Below are 15,718 nucleotides of genomic sequence, written 5' to 3'. Positions count from 1 at the left end.
ACCATACACTTTGACAGTCCTTATAATAAATGTTTATTACTAGGACCCTAAAACCAAATCCCTTTAGGTAATTTATCTCTATTTTACCATCTACGGACCATTCATTTTTCTTTTCATCCATATACCATGCCTTGTAAGCTCAGATATTGCACACCACACCTTTTGCCACCTCTACCAGGAGAATGATTTGCAGACACAAGGGGCCCGATTCATGGAAAAGTGTGAATTTTTCCTGCAAAGGCTAAGCGCCGAGAATGACACTGTGCGAGCCAGCGCGCAGAATAAAAAAGGTGAGCCACGCATATTTTTCTGTGCAAAGTACCCGTATCCGCAAGTCGTGGCCGGAACACCCAGACACGCCCCCATGCAAAGGAAAACCGCCAGATCAGCTACCTTTGTGTGCTCCCCTGGGTGCGTATACACGCACCCTTCAAACAGTGCGTGGGGTACCCCACAAGTAGGAATGCATCTTGGGGACCATACGCACGGTCCCCCGTAACTGTTACCGGCACCCCGACAACATGCGTACAATGTATTGTAACTCGGGTAAAACTCCGAAAATCTGTGTGCGAATCCCTGTAATCCATTCCTGCACCACACTACATTGCATACCCGCACCCTTAAATTGGATCAGATCCCCGGCTGCATGCATGCACCCATAATTCTAAAATGCAAACCCACTTCTGCGCTGCGATTTCTATGCGCAAGTGTTCTTACGCCTGCCTTCGGGTGGCGGAGAGAATGAGCGATTTGCGTGGGCATCTCACAGGCGAGAGGTTGCGCGGTCACATCAATGAATACATGTTGTCGTGTTCATTTGTGGTCATGCTATAGACTGCCTGCGGCCCATCCCTCGTAACGCCCAATTTTTCCCTTGTTCTTCCTTATTTTCCGAGTTGCGCCCCTACCCTGCCATCTGCACAGGCCTCGCCCATGCTTTGCATGGTGTCTCGTTCAAGGCACTCGACCACTCGCCGAGACCTGCTGTGCCTGCGCGAAGTCCCAGCAAGTTATAACAAAGTGCTGTGCAGTCGATTCTATGAATTGACAAACAGGGTTTCGCACGCAGAATGGCTCACAAATCCCTGATTTTCCATGCAAATAATTCCATGAATCGGACCCAAGGACTTGAATATGAACAGAGTTTGGAAGAGGGATAGAACAAATACATGGCTCAAACTTGTCTATACATTTTGTAAAATATGTGAGCATATTCATTCAGAGGTTTGGTTCTTACACAATGCGTTATAAGACGAGAAGAGCGAAATATGAAAATGTCTCCTTATACTGGATTTTTAATGCATATGGTCACTTTTAATAATTAGTGGTTTGGAAAATTATACTAAAAGAATGAATTAGCACCCGAGGTGGAACAGTCCAATTGGCTCAGCCAATCAGGAACAAAGATTCCGAGCAAAGTCCTAGCGGGGCAGGACTTCCAGGGCAATACTGCTTGCTCTGGATGTTAAGTTGGGTTTCCGGGCATATAGTGAATTATTTTACCTCTCCCACGCACTAATGCTGAATTAAGGCTTGAGGCTTTGACAGGGGATTCATATTACTGTTATAGAAAAGACAGAGCTGGAACGTAAGTCAGATCTATAGCTCTGCGGGTGCTGGAGACAAGGAAGTGGCCAGGACTGATGGGTCTGGTATGACTTGTCATTGGGCCTCATTACGAGGAAGGCGGTAGAGGGTTAACGGCGCCGGTAGAGCTGCCGGCGCCATTAACCCTCTACAGCCTCATTACGAGGTCTGCTCGCGGGTCCCGCTAAAGACGTCTGGTAAAACCAGACGTCCTTAGCGGGGCCCGCTAGCAGACCAGGATGCTAACAACAGGCCCGTCATTAACGGGCCCGTTGTTAGCATCCTCCCCATTCCCATTGAGCTCTATATGGGCTCAATGGGAAAGGGGTGTACCGGGTCTGGGTCCCAGGAAAGAGAATTACCAGGCCCTCCAAGGTCGGAATGGCCCAGTAATTGCTCATTCCTGGAACCCGGAACCGGTTCCCGGTATGTGGGTATCCTGCCATGCTGCTAAAAGTGGCACGGCTACCTCCATACTCGTAATGAGTCCCATTATCCTTATATTTGTGAAATTGGGCTCCTATGTAAGAGAACACACTCACTTTTAAAGTGTGAAAGCAACCTATTCTATATTCCAGCCTTCATAACTAATAGACATGGGACATTAATATTGAACGCGTGCACTCCCGTCCTCACTCTGACACCTAGTGGACCCCAGAAGGTCCGCCACAGGAATGCGTGACTCAGAATACATTAACGCAGCCTCTCCCGCATCCCCGGGCCGTGCACAAGGTCACGGAAGCTGCCGCCGTGCCAGGGCCGCCAGCCTTTCAAGTGGCCCAGTGTGATATAGACGTTGGGATTTTCCTCGCCACAAGTGGAGTCTGAGGCAATGGAAACGACGCAGCTCTGACATAACAACAGCGGCCCCGCAGTTCCCTGCCCGTGCGCCCAGCTAGCTGCCTTTGAAACCCTAGACCTGACGCTCGTGCTCCGCTTTGATGCGCGAGCTAAACCGAAGTACAGGCTCTAGTAAAAAGGGGCTCGGCTAAGTAGTATTTGCTCAAACTTTCTCTTAGGTCAGAGGGCACGGTATATGAACTTTTGTTTAGAACTGGCTGATGAAGTAGTCAGTCAGCGGGCTAATCACAAATCCTGATGTTTACGACGGCCGTAAAAACAGTGATGTCATCAAGTCATTTTCGATCCGACCTCCCCGTTGAGTGCATAATCGCCCCACAGGTGCTGACACGGCACTTAATTATTAAAGGGGGCTTTCCTAAACTACTGCGCAAGGTAACGTTTACCTTAATGAAAACCCTGGGCGCGCGTTTCCAGGCCAGCAGTAAATGTTTATTGCTTTCCTCGCGGAGTAAACGTTCAGTGCAGAAACACTTCTGCTCTGTGGGTGGTAGGCGCTTAAAACGTCTGCAGGCCTCTGTCACTCCCAGGGGTAATTGCTCTGCAACCCAGCAACACTCCAGGCCTGGCATCCTCTGATCTGAACCCAGGTGTTTCAAATTCACTTTGAGCGTCAGCTGCCCACTCTGTAAACTAGATGTATGTACACTGGCAGCTGCCACATGTTGCGAGGGCGATCTGCAGCTTAAGTGCTGGGTGACGAGCTTTACAGTACAGCTATACACGAATTCTGCCTGTGGTTAGCCCTGCAGGGGGCTGTGCCCGAAGAACACACGCTTTGATTCTAAGTAGCGGCACCCCAGGCATGATTTACCGCCTGTACAATTTCTTATAGCACATTTTAAGAAACATAACAATTAGGGCCTCGTTTGGCGTTTTGCTGCATTTCTTCGGAAATACCGCTGAATTTGCATACTGCCAGCACCTGCAGTAAAGCTATGGTGACAGGAAGGGTGGGTACTCACAATTCAGAGTTATGCGGCCCCTTTAGTCATTCCCCATTGCGCCATAAGGGACATTCTGTGTTACTGCATGGGTAATGCTGCATCTGTTAATGCTTTGTTGTGGAGCTAATTACTGCAAAGCAGGTAGACCTTAAGGGTTTCAGTAACCAAACTCCTAAATTAGAGGAGTGGCAAATATTTGGTATTCTAAATGGTGGCTGTTTTATCACTACTAACCATAATGAAGCTTTTAGATGTGTAAGCCTCGGGGTTCTGAAACACATTCAGTTCACAGAGTAACCAATACTGACGGATCCCAAGGCCAGTTTCATCCACTAACAGTCTCCCTATGGTAGGTGTGTTGTGGCATCTAGACTCCATTGTGGCCCGGGGTACTAAATCCCGGTTACTGTCTGGTTGTTCTTGTGATCGCTGCAATTCTGTTCACCTTTTAACTTCATTGTTGTCACTATGGAGGTACAGGGAAGGGTGCACAGTGTATAAATGACCAACCATAAAATCACTTGTTAGTCCACATAAAAGTGCAGGCCATGTGGATTCCTTAGATTTAAATAAGATCACACTTTTTTTTGCTTACCCAGTTTATTGGAAATACAAAGGGAAAACCCATGCTTTAATTACTAGAAATCGAAATGGGACCATAGGTTGGAGATCATTACTAAGATGGGTGCCTATGCTCTTTCCTCCTACTTTGCTATCCCTTGACATTTGCCCAATGAGATATCGAGTGCATACTAAGAGCTGATTGTGATAGTATTAATAATAAAATACTATTGGGCATTTATTTAGTGCACTCAAACCAAGGCCATGATCAACCTTCAAAACATCAGATAAATCCCCCTGCACCTCAATCACCATTCGGCAGAAACTCTAATCTCTGCCTGGGTGCTCATTAAACTACAATTCAAGCTTGCTCCCAGGCCATTCCCACCCTCTACAACCTACCAAGAGCCATTCCCACCTCACAACACCGCCATCACACTGAATTGCTCTCTAATCAACATTACTCCCTTTTCAGGTTTGTACACCTCATCTTCAAATCAATTCATGGCCATATTTTACTACCTTGTTGACTGCATCTTCCTCTACTCTTTCTCTTGCACACTACATGCCTCATCTCTCATCAACCTATCTGTCGCCAGATTCCCACACCTCTCCTGCTTCTGCTCCTTCTTACTACTAGCACCTCTGTTATTGAATACTCTCCCCGTCCTGAAAGCAGTACAAACAATGGAACTGCTTAAGACCAGGATCAAACTCCAGCTGCAAAGGGACACCTTAAACCCCATTGATTGCCTCCACACGAGGCCGCCCATCCTGCCTTTCCCAGATGTGTCACATAGTACGTATATCTGTAGATAGTACATGTGCAAGCACAGTCCCAAGGCCTAACCATCTAATATAGTCACATCTATTGCCTAGTCTGCCTACATCCGCAGCCAATTTTCCGTCACCAACTGTCTTGCTCTCATCCATACAATCACTGTAACCTGAAACGGCACCCTGCTCAGGGACTGCTTCCGCTTTCTGTACTTTAATTGTAGTTTCACATTTCTGGTAGAAATGACTACCAATCTACCAAGCTAATTTACAAAAATAACTGAAAAATACTATAAATATCCGTTTTTGTACATTGGTAGACTACCCGCTGATATGTTTGTCACCCTCCAAAATACATCTGCTGGTCTTGGGGTCGGCGGGGGAAGGAAAAGTTGTAAGCATAGCTCATCAAAAGCAGGCCTATAGTGAAAGATTGGGCTTTGTCATCTGACATGCCTGTGGCTTTCCCCATGCCCTCCTGGCATTTCAGGGGCACTGGGCTTTCAGGAAATCCAAAGATGACCTTATATGTCGGTCTGCCTGTCACGGAAAGTAGCCTCTTTGCCTTGGAAAGGAAATGTTGATTCAGCAACATGTAGGAATTCCTTTTCCAGTCAAGGAGTGGAAATCCAACCTTGGTGGTTGGCGTGGAACCTAAACCATATTTCAGATGGAGGCACTGCGGTAACATCTCAGTTTCGAAGGATTTATTTTATTTTCCAGTCTTTTTCGGGTGGTGGAAAAGGATCATGGTTCAAAGCCCAGGCATATTTGCATATTCCATGAAATGGCAACCTTAAGCCTACATGAAAAATTGTTTTAAATAAGACCTTCATCTGGCGGTTTCCCCTGGATGTCATTAACTGAATCACTCAACGACTCAGTGAAAGCTGTGCAGGGCAAGTAGATAGTTTTATACTGAAATCCTACGATGCCAAAGGGCTGATGTAAAGTAGCCAATATAAAGTGACACGTATATTTATATTGAGTTTCAAAATATGGAAAGTAGGGTTTATGTTACTGCGAACCATCTGGCGATCATGCATAGCTGGGGGTTCATACGTTTCCACTTGAATAGCATTTTGTGTGTATTGAATTGCAAAGTATATGGCTGGAAACTTTTGAATCAGACACATTTGACGGGTAGTCATTTATTTTTGATAATGAGTAACTTTTCAGTCTTTCAGAAAACTCCGTGGCTTTTGCATTGAGCAATGCAATTTCTTAATTTAAAAATGTCACGTTGATATTCTTTCTGGGTACACAAGGCAAAACATGAACATGTTTTTAAATATCGTTATAAAATCCAACTGATAAAACTACACCCATCTATGAATCAATCACTAGTGCTCTATTCATCGACCCACCACAAAATTACCATCTGCTCATCCGTCCGTCCGTCCGTCCGTCCATCTGTCTGTCCATATAAGGAAAGATTCATGTATTTTTCATCGTCACTGCTCATTGAGTGGCAGAATATTTTGTTCGGAGTGAGGTGATGGTACGTTTTGCCCACATATAGTAAATCAACACGCTAAGATATGTTTTACTGTGCTTCTTGGGACTAATTTGAATTAGCCAATATCAAGTGTCAAGTATAACCATCTTGTATTGAATTGCAAACTATGACAAGTAAGGTTTATGTGACTCTCAGCCATCAGTTCACTATGCAAAGGTGTTGCGTTTTCATACGTTTTTAGCTAAATACGATTTGTTTTTATACTGCTTTCCAAATCTGGCATGGGAATCTGTGATTCAGAGCAAAACGAGGGTTTGTGACTTCTTTTTGATAACCAGTAACTCTGCAGTCCTGCAAGAAGCTGTGCGACCTATTCATTTCTGAATGTGCAATCCACTTGATAGGTAGCCATTTTGAAAAAAACCCGACCAGGAACATGAAAAGCAACGATGTAAACAAACGTAATTGGAGCTAAACAGGTGCCTGTGATGGGGACACCAGCAGAATTTTTGTTGCAGTCCTGTTGGAAGGCAGGCGTCGAGTGTGAGGGCGTTGGTAGCCTTTGTCAAGCTGTTGTAAAGTGGTTTTGTGTGGGACAGTTGGGTGATATTGAGGTCCAGCTTGAACAGACAGATTTACATGTATGCAGCGAATGCTAGCAGATTTGCCGTGCTCTTGTTTCATTCAGAGAGCAGGACTCATAAAGGGCCCTGTTTCTCTTCCGCAACAATCCTTTGGGAACCTTGGACTAAGTCTCACTTGACAAAGGGAGTGCTTTCCAAATCACTATTGCAGTAATGCTCTTGGGGGTTTCCAATACTGATTTATGATGAGATATACAAAATATAGAATGGTAAGGGTGCAGAATGGTTTTGGTATGCTAAAGATATTGATCATGTACATCACATTTTAAGGCATGTGATTATCTTCTTCAACTTTGTCATCTTCACATGGGTTAGGGGGCCTTCCGTAAGATATTTGCTTACTTGTTTCACTGATTGGTGTAAGATCTTCAGAAAGAGCCCTGCTTATCCACTCTAGTGTTCCCAATTTTGCATCATTGCTTTACCAGAATGTTCATCATCATTTAGGTCCAACAGGATGGAAACATGGTCTTATGGCTAACTTGTCTGATTTGGAACCTAGAGGCCTGTTCTCTAATCCCCTTTTCAGCACATAACCTATTGTGAGACCTAGGGCCAAATACTCTTTCTCACTGTCAATATAAGTTATACAATTCTGCTAATTGCAAGATCATATCTGGTATTGTCCCCATTATGTGTTCACTCCCCTCAAACCTGGTCGAATCTTTGTCCCAATGATGTGTTTACTCCCTGAAACCCAGATCATATCTTGATTTCTGTGATTCAATCTCAATGAACCCCAAAGCCATATTCTTCTCTGTTCTGTGCCTGGTGTTCAAGATGTTCCTGCTACAAAAATGCCCCCTGTAAAGTGCACCCTCCGCTGGTTGCTATGTCCAATCAATACAGAACACCAACATTATATCTATGGACAAGTGTTTAAATTCCTTCAATTCCCTTTTTACTCACACATGCAAGGCAAGATTCTTTTTCCAGAGGACTCTTGTTCCTGTTACATGTTTTATTTCCTAATATTTTACTATGATGTGATTTGTGGAATCTTGATATCGTAAAGTATCGAAATGATTCTAGAGGGTTGATGAGATGGGCACGTGTGTAGGTTATAAACAAAGATGAGTAGCAACACATTATATTACACATCCCAATGTATATGTATCCGTGCTGGTGAGGTAATTTGCATACCCACAATGCATTGCTCAGTGGCTCTGAATTGAACTGGAGGTCAACCTCCAATGATGTCTACTGGGTGGCGCTGTGGCATGTGTACACGCACACACATATGTTTGTCACATTGATTGAATTATCTTCTCAAAGTAGAAACTAGGTATGCATTTGAAACTTCTCGTTCTTGCATATTAATCCATTGCATTCACCCTTGCCTTGCAGAGCGCGGCTCCCCACGTGACTTGATCCTCAAGGACATTACGGATACTACAATCGGAGCATCCTGGACGGCTGCTCCTGGAATGGTCCGCGGTTACAGAGTAGCATGGCAGTCTCTGTACAATGATGAATCAGGGGAAAACCACGTCCCTGGAGACACAACTAACACTGTTCTTAGGAACCTGGACCCCGAGACGAAATATAAGATTTCTGTGTTTGCCAACTACGCCAGTGGTGAAGGAGATCCGTTAGAGGGGGAAGCAACAACAGAAGGTATATTACATCATTCCTACCATCTGCGGCACATTTTGAGTGGTGGAAAGAATGCTATTCCTTTATGTGCAACACTGATATTGCATTTGTAATATTATCATAATTCTCTTGCTACCTTAAAAAACTTCAATTTTTGACGCAATACTCATTCGAGGGTTGTAACCAATCCTTAAACTTCGCTTCACACTGTGGTAATGGAGCCAGCTGCAGAGCAGTGCCCGTCCCGGGCGTCCATCCAGCTCCTTGGGTGAGTGTTCTGCTCACCGTGAGGGCTCAATAACTCACCAGTTTTGTCATTTCATTAACGTAGCTGAGCATGGAGCTTGGCCTTATACATCATGTTTTGAGTCCTGTTTTGCTGGCAGTGGTCCCCCCGCTCTCCATGCATTGTCAGCGTTGCCAATTCCTGCTCCCTGTGGCCCCCTCGGCTGTTCATTTTCATTATTTCGCATTTTCTTCCTGAAAGGAAACCATATGAGGTCATTGGTCAGTTGTCATTCTGTCTACATAGACATAACTTACACAGTATTTTTCTAAGTAACTATTTAAAAAGTGATAACATAATCATTTCCCTCAGCAGTTTTTATTAAGAATTTGGTCATATTTGTAACGTTCACTTATCCTTCAAAGCTGGTACGGGGAAGACCCAAAGGGCATTTGTCATGGCCAAGTGTCAATGTTTTATTATAGAAAATGGTAATCTCTCGTAACATTCGAATAACATAAATGTATCAATTGTATTTTGCCAAAAGCAGCATTACCTTTTCCAAACAGTGACTTTGAAAGCTACCGAATGGCTTGTGGAGATGGTCACAGCAATTGAGAGACTTACCGTAGCACTCCAAAATAAAAGAGGGAAGTCTGTACCCAGAGCAAGTTTGCCAGGAAGCAGTTGAATGGTTGAATGACCCTGTGGGTCTCCAGAGCGCTTACTTAGGAGCTCCCTAATGACACATCAATGCACCTGTGAAATTCCTTTAGCTCTCCTCTCTTTGGAATTTATGACCCATGCAGCTGATGTAGTTCATGCATCACTTTGACACATTTGTTACCCGTAATCCAGTTTCACCCTCTGTGCAGCCTCCTATCATTTCATTTGTTTAATAAAAATTCTTCTTTTTAACATTTTCCAAACAGTACACAGTGCTGTGACTGAGCATAATAGAAAATAGAATCCTTAAAAATACTCAGGAAAATCTACAGAGCTAAACATATAAAGGCCATCATAGTCGTAAACAAGATATATGTCAAACAGAAGTATCTACAATCCTGACCCCAGAACCAGTGTTTACAAAACAGCAATTGGTCTGTATTTAATCAGAGAAGAATGGGAAGTGAGTGCACACAGATGACAGCAACACCCAAGAAAGGCTTATTGAAAGACCTCTATACTTAGTTGGACACACCTCATAGTCATTCTACAATGACAGCTATTCACTCATTCTTGTGCCACCAATCCTGGACAGTTTTGTACTGTTGTCAGTCTTAGCCAGTATCTAACAAACCTTCCTGGATAAAACTGATAAACCAATTTCTGGTTGTGGTGCTCAGGAGCATGAGGTGGAGCTCACATGAACCGCATGCCATATATTTCAGCTATGTTTTCTGGGCAAGTGCTGCTATAGCGTTAAGACCCGATCCAGTGGGCCAGATCAGGTCTTATCCGCCCGGGGCCCAAGTTAAAGACCCAAGTGAAGTGAGAGCTTTTAACAAGGGTCCCTGGGCCGATAAGTCCTGATCCGGCCCACGGGAGAGGGTCTTAAGGCTATTAGCACCCTGGGTTTCCAATCTGGGTACACGCGGTGTTAAAAAAAAAGTATTTTCATTCAACGACCGGGATGTGCACAGCGTCCATTTCAGTGAATGAAAATACTGTCTAAATATGTCCACCATGGATATGGACGGTGGGGCTCCATCTGTAGCCCCTCTTTTATTGCAGCTAGAGAGCGGCAGCAGTGGCCGCGATGAAAAGAGATAAGTGGGGTAGGGGGTTGAGGGAACCGTGCAAAAAAAGCTAAGGGAGGGTGGGGGGAAGATGGCGCTGCGGGGTGGGGGGAAGCAGCCACCAGGTTCCATGGAACGCGAGCTGAGATTGGAAGCTTCAGCCCGCTATCCAAGGAACCTGATTGGCTGCTCCCCCCGCCCCAGGTTCAAATTCTCTTTTCATCTATGCATTTTATTATCCAAATCTTGGCTTTCAAAAACCAAACGTGAAAAGCCTAGCGTGAATATTTAAACTTTTCCCAGCCTCAACTCACAGACTGAAATGGTCACCCTCTTATAAGCTCCTGTTGCTATCCTTGCTCGTTTAAAGCAAATGACAACGTTCACAAGTTATTGATGAAGTAACTGCTTGCTGTTTCTACAGTCTTGCTGGCTCTATATATCTTGAACATTTCCCAAATGCCCTACCGGTTCTCATTTTTCTTATTTACGTTGCAGTGGGCAATATGGCCTGAATAAGGTTGCTTTTCCTGAGACCTGTGCTTGACGTCTGACATGGTTTAAGTTCCTTTCTAAATATGATGTTGAACGATATTCTTAAAACTACGATTTTCTTCATGTAGAATTGCAATAGTCCTTGATGTGTTTCTTTGCTCATTGAGCTAACCCCTTAGCTCTTTAAGGTATTCCAGTTCTAACAATGAGGAATCTCATGATCCCATCCTAGTCACCTACAGACCTTCTCCTTTTTAAGAATGCCATCCCTACTGCTCACCTATAGCATATCCATCCCTTACTACCCCTCCTCTTTCGTCCATACCCATTTAGAGTTCATGTACAGTTAGATAGTCACATTTCTTGGGAAGTGTCGGTTAGAAAAAGATGTTTCTTTTGCAGCTTTCCTTCCTAATTTAATAGGATTCCTAGCATACCCGCTGACTGATTTGGACCCTCGTTGCACTGTTCTGGTGAGTGAGGTTTTCTTAGCCTCACTCACCAGCTCAAGTCACATTGTTTGTAGTGTATAGGCCACCTCAGGCTACCACTGCAGTGCGTCACCCATTTAATCATGTTTGCTTAGCAGTATTGTGGGGGGGGGGAGGTATGTATACCTAAAAAATCAACCCGCTGGGTATGTTGTCTCTGCTACCTTCTTTATGAGGAGCCATTGTTAACCCTTTCTTTTCTTTTAGTGCATTTCTGTCAAGTGAAACACTGACATGCCAGTGACAGTGTAACCCCTTTAAGCATTTACAAGATCCACTTCCATGCCCCCTTATCTTTTCACTGCAAGGTGGCCATTTACCAAGTTTACCTAAAATGACTACACCTAATCTTCTAAGCCGTGTCTTTGTTGCCTCGTGTTTGTTGTTCATCTTTCTTCTGGCCATAGCCAGAAATTAACATATATGTGCTGGAATACCTTGATGGGCTTCTGACAAGAAGCCCGGGGAGTCCCCTTTGTGAATGAACTAGCTGGAACTGGGTACATTCCAGCCAGAGTGATGTCACTATTGCTTGGGGAGCTGGCTTTCAAGCACTATTGGACAGCCACTTTCAGTTTGAAGTTTTCAAGTGCAAAGTTGGTGGCTGAGTAAACCCATATCCCAAATTCAGTATATCAAAAGAGAATCCAGATCCAGTTAATGAGTTTCTATTGGAGCCACGATGGCCAATGTGTCAAATTGACTTCTGAGCTGCAGTAGTACAAGGGTCAGTAGAGGCTAAAATGCCCACTCAGCCCAAACACTTCTGCAAACCAAGAGCCAACACAATCATAAATGTAAAACAGGCAAAGTCAAGAGATCTACCTCCTTCGCCTTTTGTGGTAACGTGGGCCGAGCGAAGGCCATGCTCTTAAGGGGTGTGTGAATGTGGTTCTGTAGCAACCCAAACAGCGAAGTATCACAGTCCAATATAAAGGAATGTCCAATCAAGGTTCTTTAAAAATGTATACACTTTAATTAAACGCACCGTGTACATTAGTAACTAACGAGAAAAACACTGCACAAAACCCACACCTGAAGAAAGAACACAGAATAAGCAAAGATAGTAGATGCAGTACTCTGAGTAATGAATCAGTGGGGAAGGGCAAGCGAAAGCAACAATGTTCTTGAAAAAGGATATGTACTTATGAGCAAAAAGAGTTCAAAGTGACCTAACCAGTCTCTAGGGCCCAGAAATGGAGCAAGAGGGCAATTAGCAGTCAATAGTACCTTCTTTATAGTTCTTTGTGGTTTGGCAGCACCAAACCAGTCTTCTTGGCACTGTGCGAAGATCGTGAGAGAACAAAGGGCAGCAATGGTGGGCCCTGTTGGTTCAAATGTGTTGAACAGTTCATGAAACACGCTCCAAGCAGTTCCAATGGCAAAGCACACTAGTATCCTGGCTGTCTTGGCTCACGGGATGCTGTGAGTCCCAATCTATGGACTTAAGGACAAGATGAGTCCTTTTCATGTACTCCCAAACACAGGAGAGACTGGCACACATATGCAGGGGGCCTCCAACATGGTGAGGTCCTGTGTGCTGCTGTGGCTGGCAGGGAGGGGATCTTGCTGCAGCAACAGGTCACTTCTTAGGTTGCTGTGAGTCCCAATCCAGGGACTCAGGGACAAGATGGGTCCTTGTTCTCGGCCTCCCAAACACCAAGGAGGCTAGCACACAACTGCACGGGTCCTCAAACACAGTGAGGTCCTGGGTACCGCTGTGGCTGGCAAATATGCAGGTCCTGTTCCAGCAGCAGATCACCCCCAATGGTCCCACGGGATAGTGAGGAGACAGAGCTTGCTTCTGCCTTTGGAAAACCTGCCACCACCTCACAACTGGAAGACATTAGAGAGGACGTCTCTCCCAGCAGGGTCCAATGAAATCTTCAGGATGGTTAAAGATGATTCCAGGTGTTTCAGAGGGTGGGAGACCTCTTCTTTTATAGGCATGTGTTCCCAGGTGATTGGATTAAAGGTAACCTGCTTTAGGTGTCAAATCCCTCCATTAAATGTGTGGACGTTGCGCTTATGATGTCATACCCAAAGTGCTTTTCTCCAGAGGAAGTGGAGGGGACAGGAAACAGAGAAGAAAGGTAGAGAGAGGCAAGATGGCAGGACCTTCCCAAAACTGTACAGACCCTTCTCTGGCTCACCCCAGCCACTCCCCCTCTCCTTTCAACAGGACCAAAGGTCTTTAGAAATGGGATCTGTTTGATCACTGCAAATTCGCAAATACTGAATTTGAAAATTTCAAATGTATTTTCTTTTTGGGCAATTATATGCAGAGGGAGACCCCCGAAATCCCCCATACTCCCCTCACACAATTGAGTACCCTAACCCACCACCCACATATAATTGCTATGACATTTGCATCAAAATATTCAAAATATTCGTACTTTCACACTTGTGTACATGCACGTTATAAATGCTATATCATATCATATCATTCAGTATTTTCAAATGCGCAGTGATTGTATGATTCCTAGAAATGCAGCACTCTGGTGTGAGGTCTAGCTCTCTGTGAATGGGTGTGCCTCTTTGTTTCTGTTCCCAGTTCAGTGCCCTGTAGAGTGGCTGTCCTGGGGGAAAGGGTGTTACCTGCCCTTACAAAGGAACACAGAGAAGCAATCCCCTAAGGCTAGTCCTGTCAATAGGCAGGAGTGGGCCTTGCCTGGGAGGAATACACACAATCCTTCCACAGTTGAACTGGGCCCACAGTGCTGACACATGTGCAAAATCAGTGCAATGTGGCTGCGATAACTCTGAGAGATGCTGGCCACCATCCCTAACTCAGGTATGGCTTATATTTACAGTTGTATGTGCCACCAGGACAACATCTTCAGAGTTATGTAGTTTTGGGAACAGGGATGCATATTTTAAATACAGCCCCTGAGCTGTAGCGATCATAAGGGCTTCTGTGGCCTCTGAACCTGCTCTGTGCCACTGGTAGAGCAGGTGCTGCGAATCAGGGTACTGATACTTCAAGGCACAAGTACACACTATGCTTTTGGCATGGAGCTTATGAAAGGGGAACCTGATTAGCAGATTTCAGAGATGAAATTATCTGCACCATCTTACTATTTAATAAAAAAGAAACAGGAATTTCACACCCTTGCCAGGTGGCAATTCATCACAGCCAAGCCATCCACCAAAAAGGTGAATGTCTGCTCTCGATCGATATGGCAGATCTGTGAAAGGTGCCTCACTCCCTGAGACTGGTAGGACTAACCAGTCTTGAGTGTCGAGTCCTGCTCTGCTGTCCTCATCCTCCTGAACCCGTGAAGAGCTATAGAGCTTTTAGATGGTTTTCATTACCTTAAGAGGGGACCCCATCATTTTTGGGATCTGATGTCTGTGCCCAGAGTATATACCAGCATTGCCACAGTAGAACATCTTCATGGTCCCAATTCACACAACACTTGGCAGCTTTGCCTCTGTAAAACACACTTTTCGGATTGCCTATGTTCACAATATATGCCAGAATTGCCAATCTACAGCACACTTTCATAATACCAGTGCCCACAACCTATGCCAGTAATGCCACTGTAAACATGTTCATTATGCCTGTGGCCACAAAATATGTCAACATTGTTACTGTAAATCATGATGCCCCTGTCTGCATTATATGCTAGCATTGTCCTGTTCAGAAAGTTTTCATGATACATTTTCTTATCATTTTGCTAACTTGCCCTCTGTTAGAAGGATTTTACAGACCATGAGGTTAGGGCAAAGGGTGATCAAACATGCATAGAATGCAGTGCTTCTCTGTTAAAGCCTTCCCATGTCTAAATATGGTAGACCAGTTAAAGCTGTATTCTCAGGAGTGGAGAGAGGTGGTAAACAGGTACAGTGTAACAGGCAACACCATACAATAAAGGATTTCCCCACACAATCTATTAGCCAAAATATATAATTGATAAAGATTTGTTCAGAGGGATATTGGAGTGTTTTACAAGCAGGTATAATTTTAGGATTATTATACATTTGGGGCAGTTACTTCTGCAGAATTCACTAAATGGTTAAGAATCAATGTTCGAGTCCAAATGCAATTCTATGGATAGGGTTTTTAGAACTGAAGTGAAACCCAACGTTAAACAATGTCATGAAGTCAAAAAGAAAGTTATGGGCAATTGGAGCTGTAAAATATTTCAGAGCTGGCAGAAGCCACTCTTTTGGAGAGCTTACACCCAATCTTTTCCTATGGGCCAATGTTGATGTAGGGACAACATGTGTACAGAAATGGTTGTGGTTATAGAATACAGGAGCTGTCAAGCCACGGTTCAACAAGGAAGCTATAGGGTATGCAGGTAGTGATACCTGGCCAAAAGGATTACT

At 44.5% G+C, this 15,718-nt stretch overlaps 1 protein-coding gene across 5 annotated transcripts in view; it reads left to right on the top strand.

Moving 5' to 3' along the window:
* COL12A1 (collagen type XII alpha 1 chain) overlaps positions 1–15,718 on the top strand; it is a 296,727-nt gene that overhangs the window by 97,042 nt on the left and 183,967 nt on the right. For 3 of the 5 annotated variants that reach the window (XM_069606261.1, XM_069606259.1, XM_069606260.1), the window contains exon 14: positions 8,184–8,453. The exons of the other annotated variants lie outside the window; for them this stretch is intronic. In XM_069606261.1, coding sequence (XP_069462362.1) covers positions 8,184–8,453 — 270 coding nt within the window. The remainder of the gene's footprint in view (positions 1–8,183; positions 8,454–15,718) is intronic. 5 annotated transcript variants of the gene reach the window in all.

The sequence above is a fragment of the Ambystoma mexicanum genome, chromosome 4p (assembly GCF_040938575.1).
Source record: "Ambystoma mexicanum isolate Mex_15411 chromosome 4p, UKY_AmexF1_1, whole genome shotgun sequence".
NCBI classification, from domain to species: Eukaryota; Metazoa; Chordata; class Amphibia; order Caudata; family Ambystomatidae; genus Ambystoma; species Ambystoma mexicanum.
The sequence above is the reverse complement of the archived record's forward strand: the minus strand, read 5'-3'. Positions and strand labels throughout refer to the sequence as shown.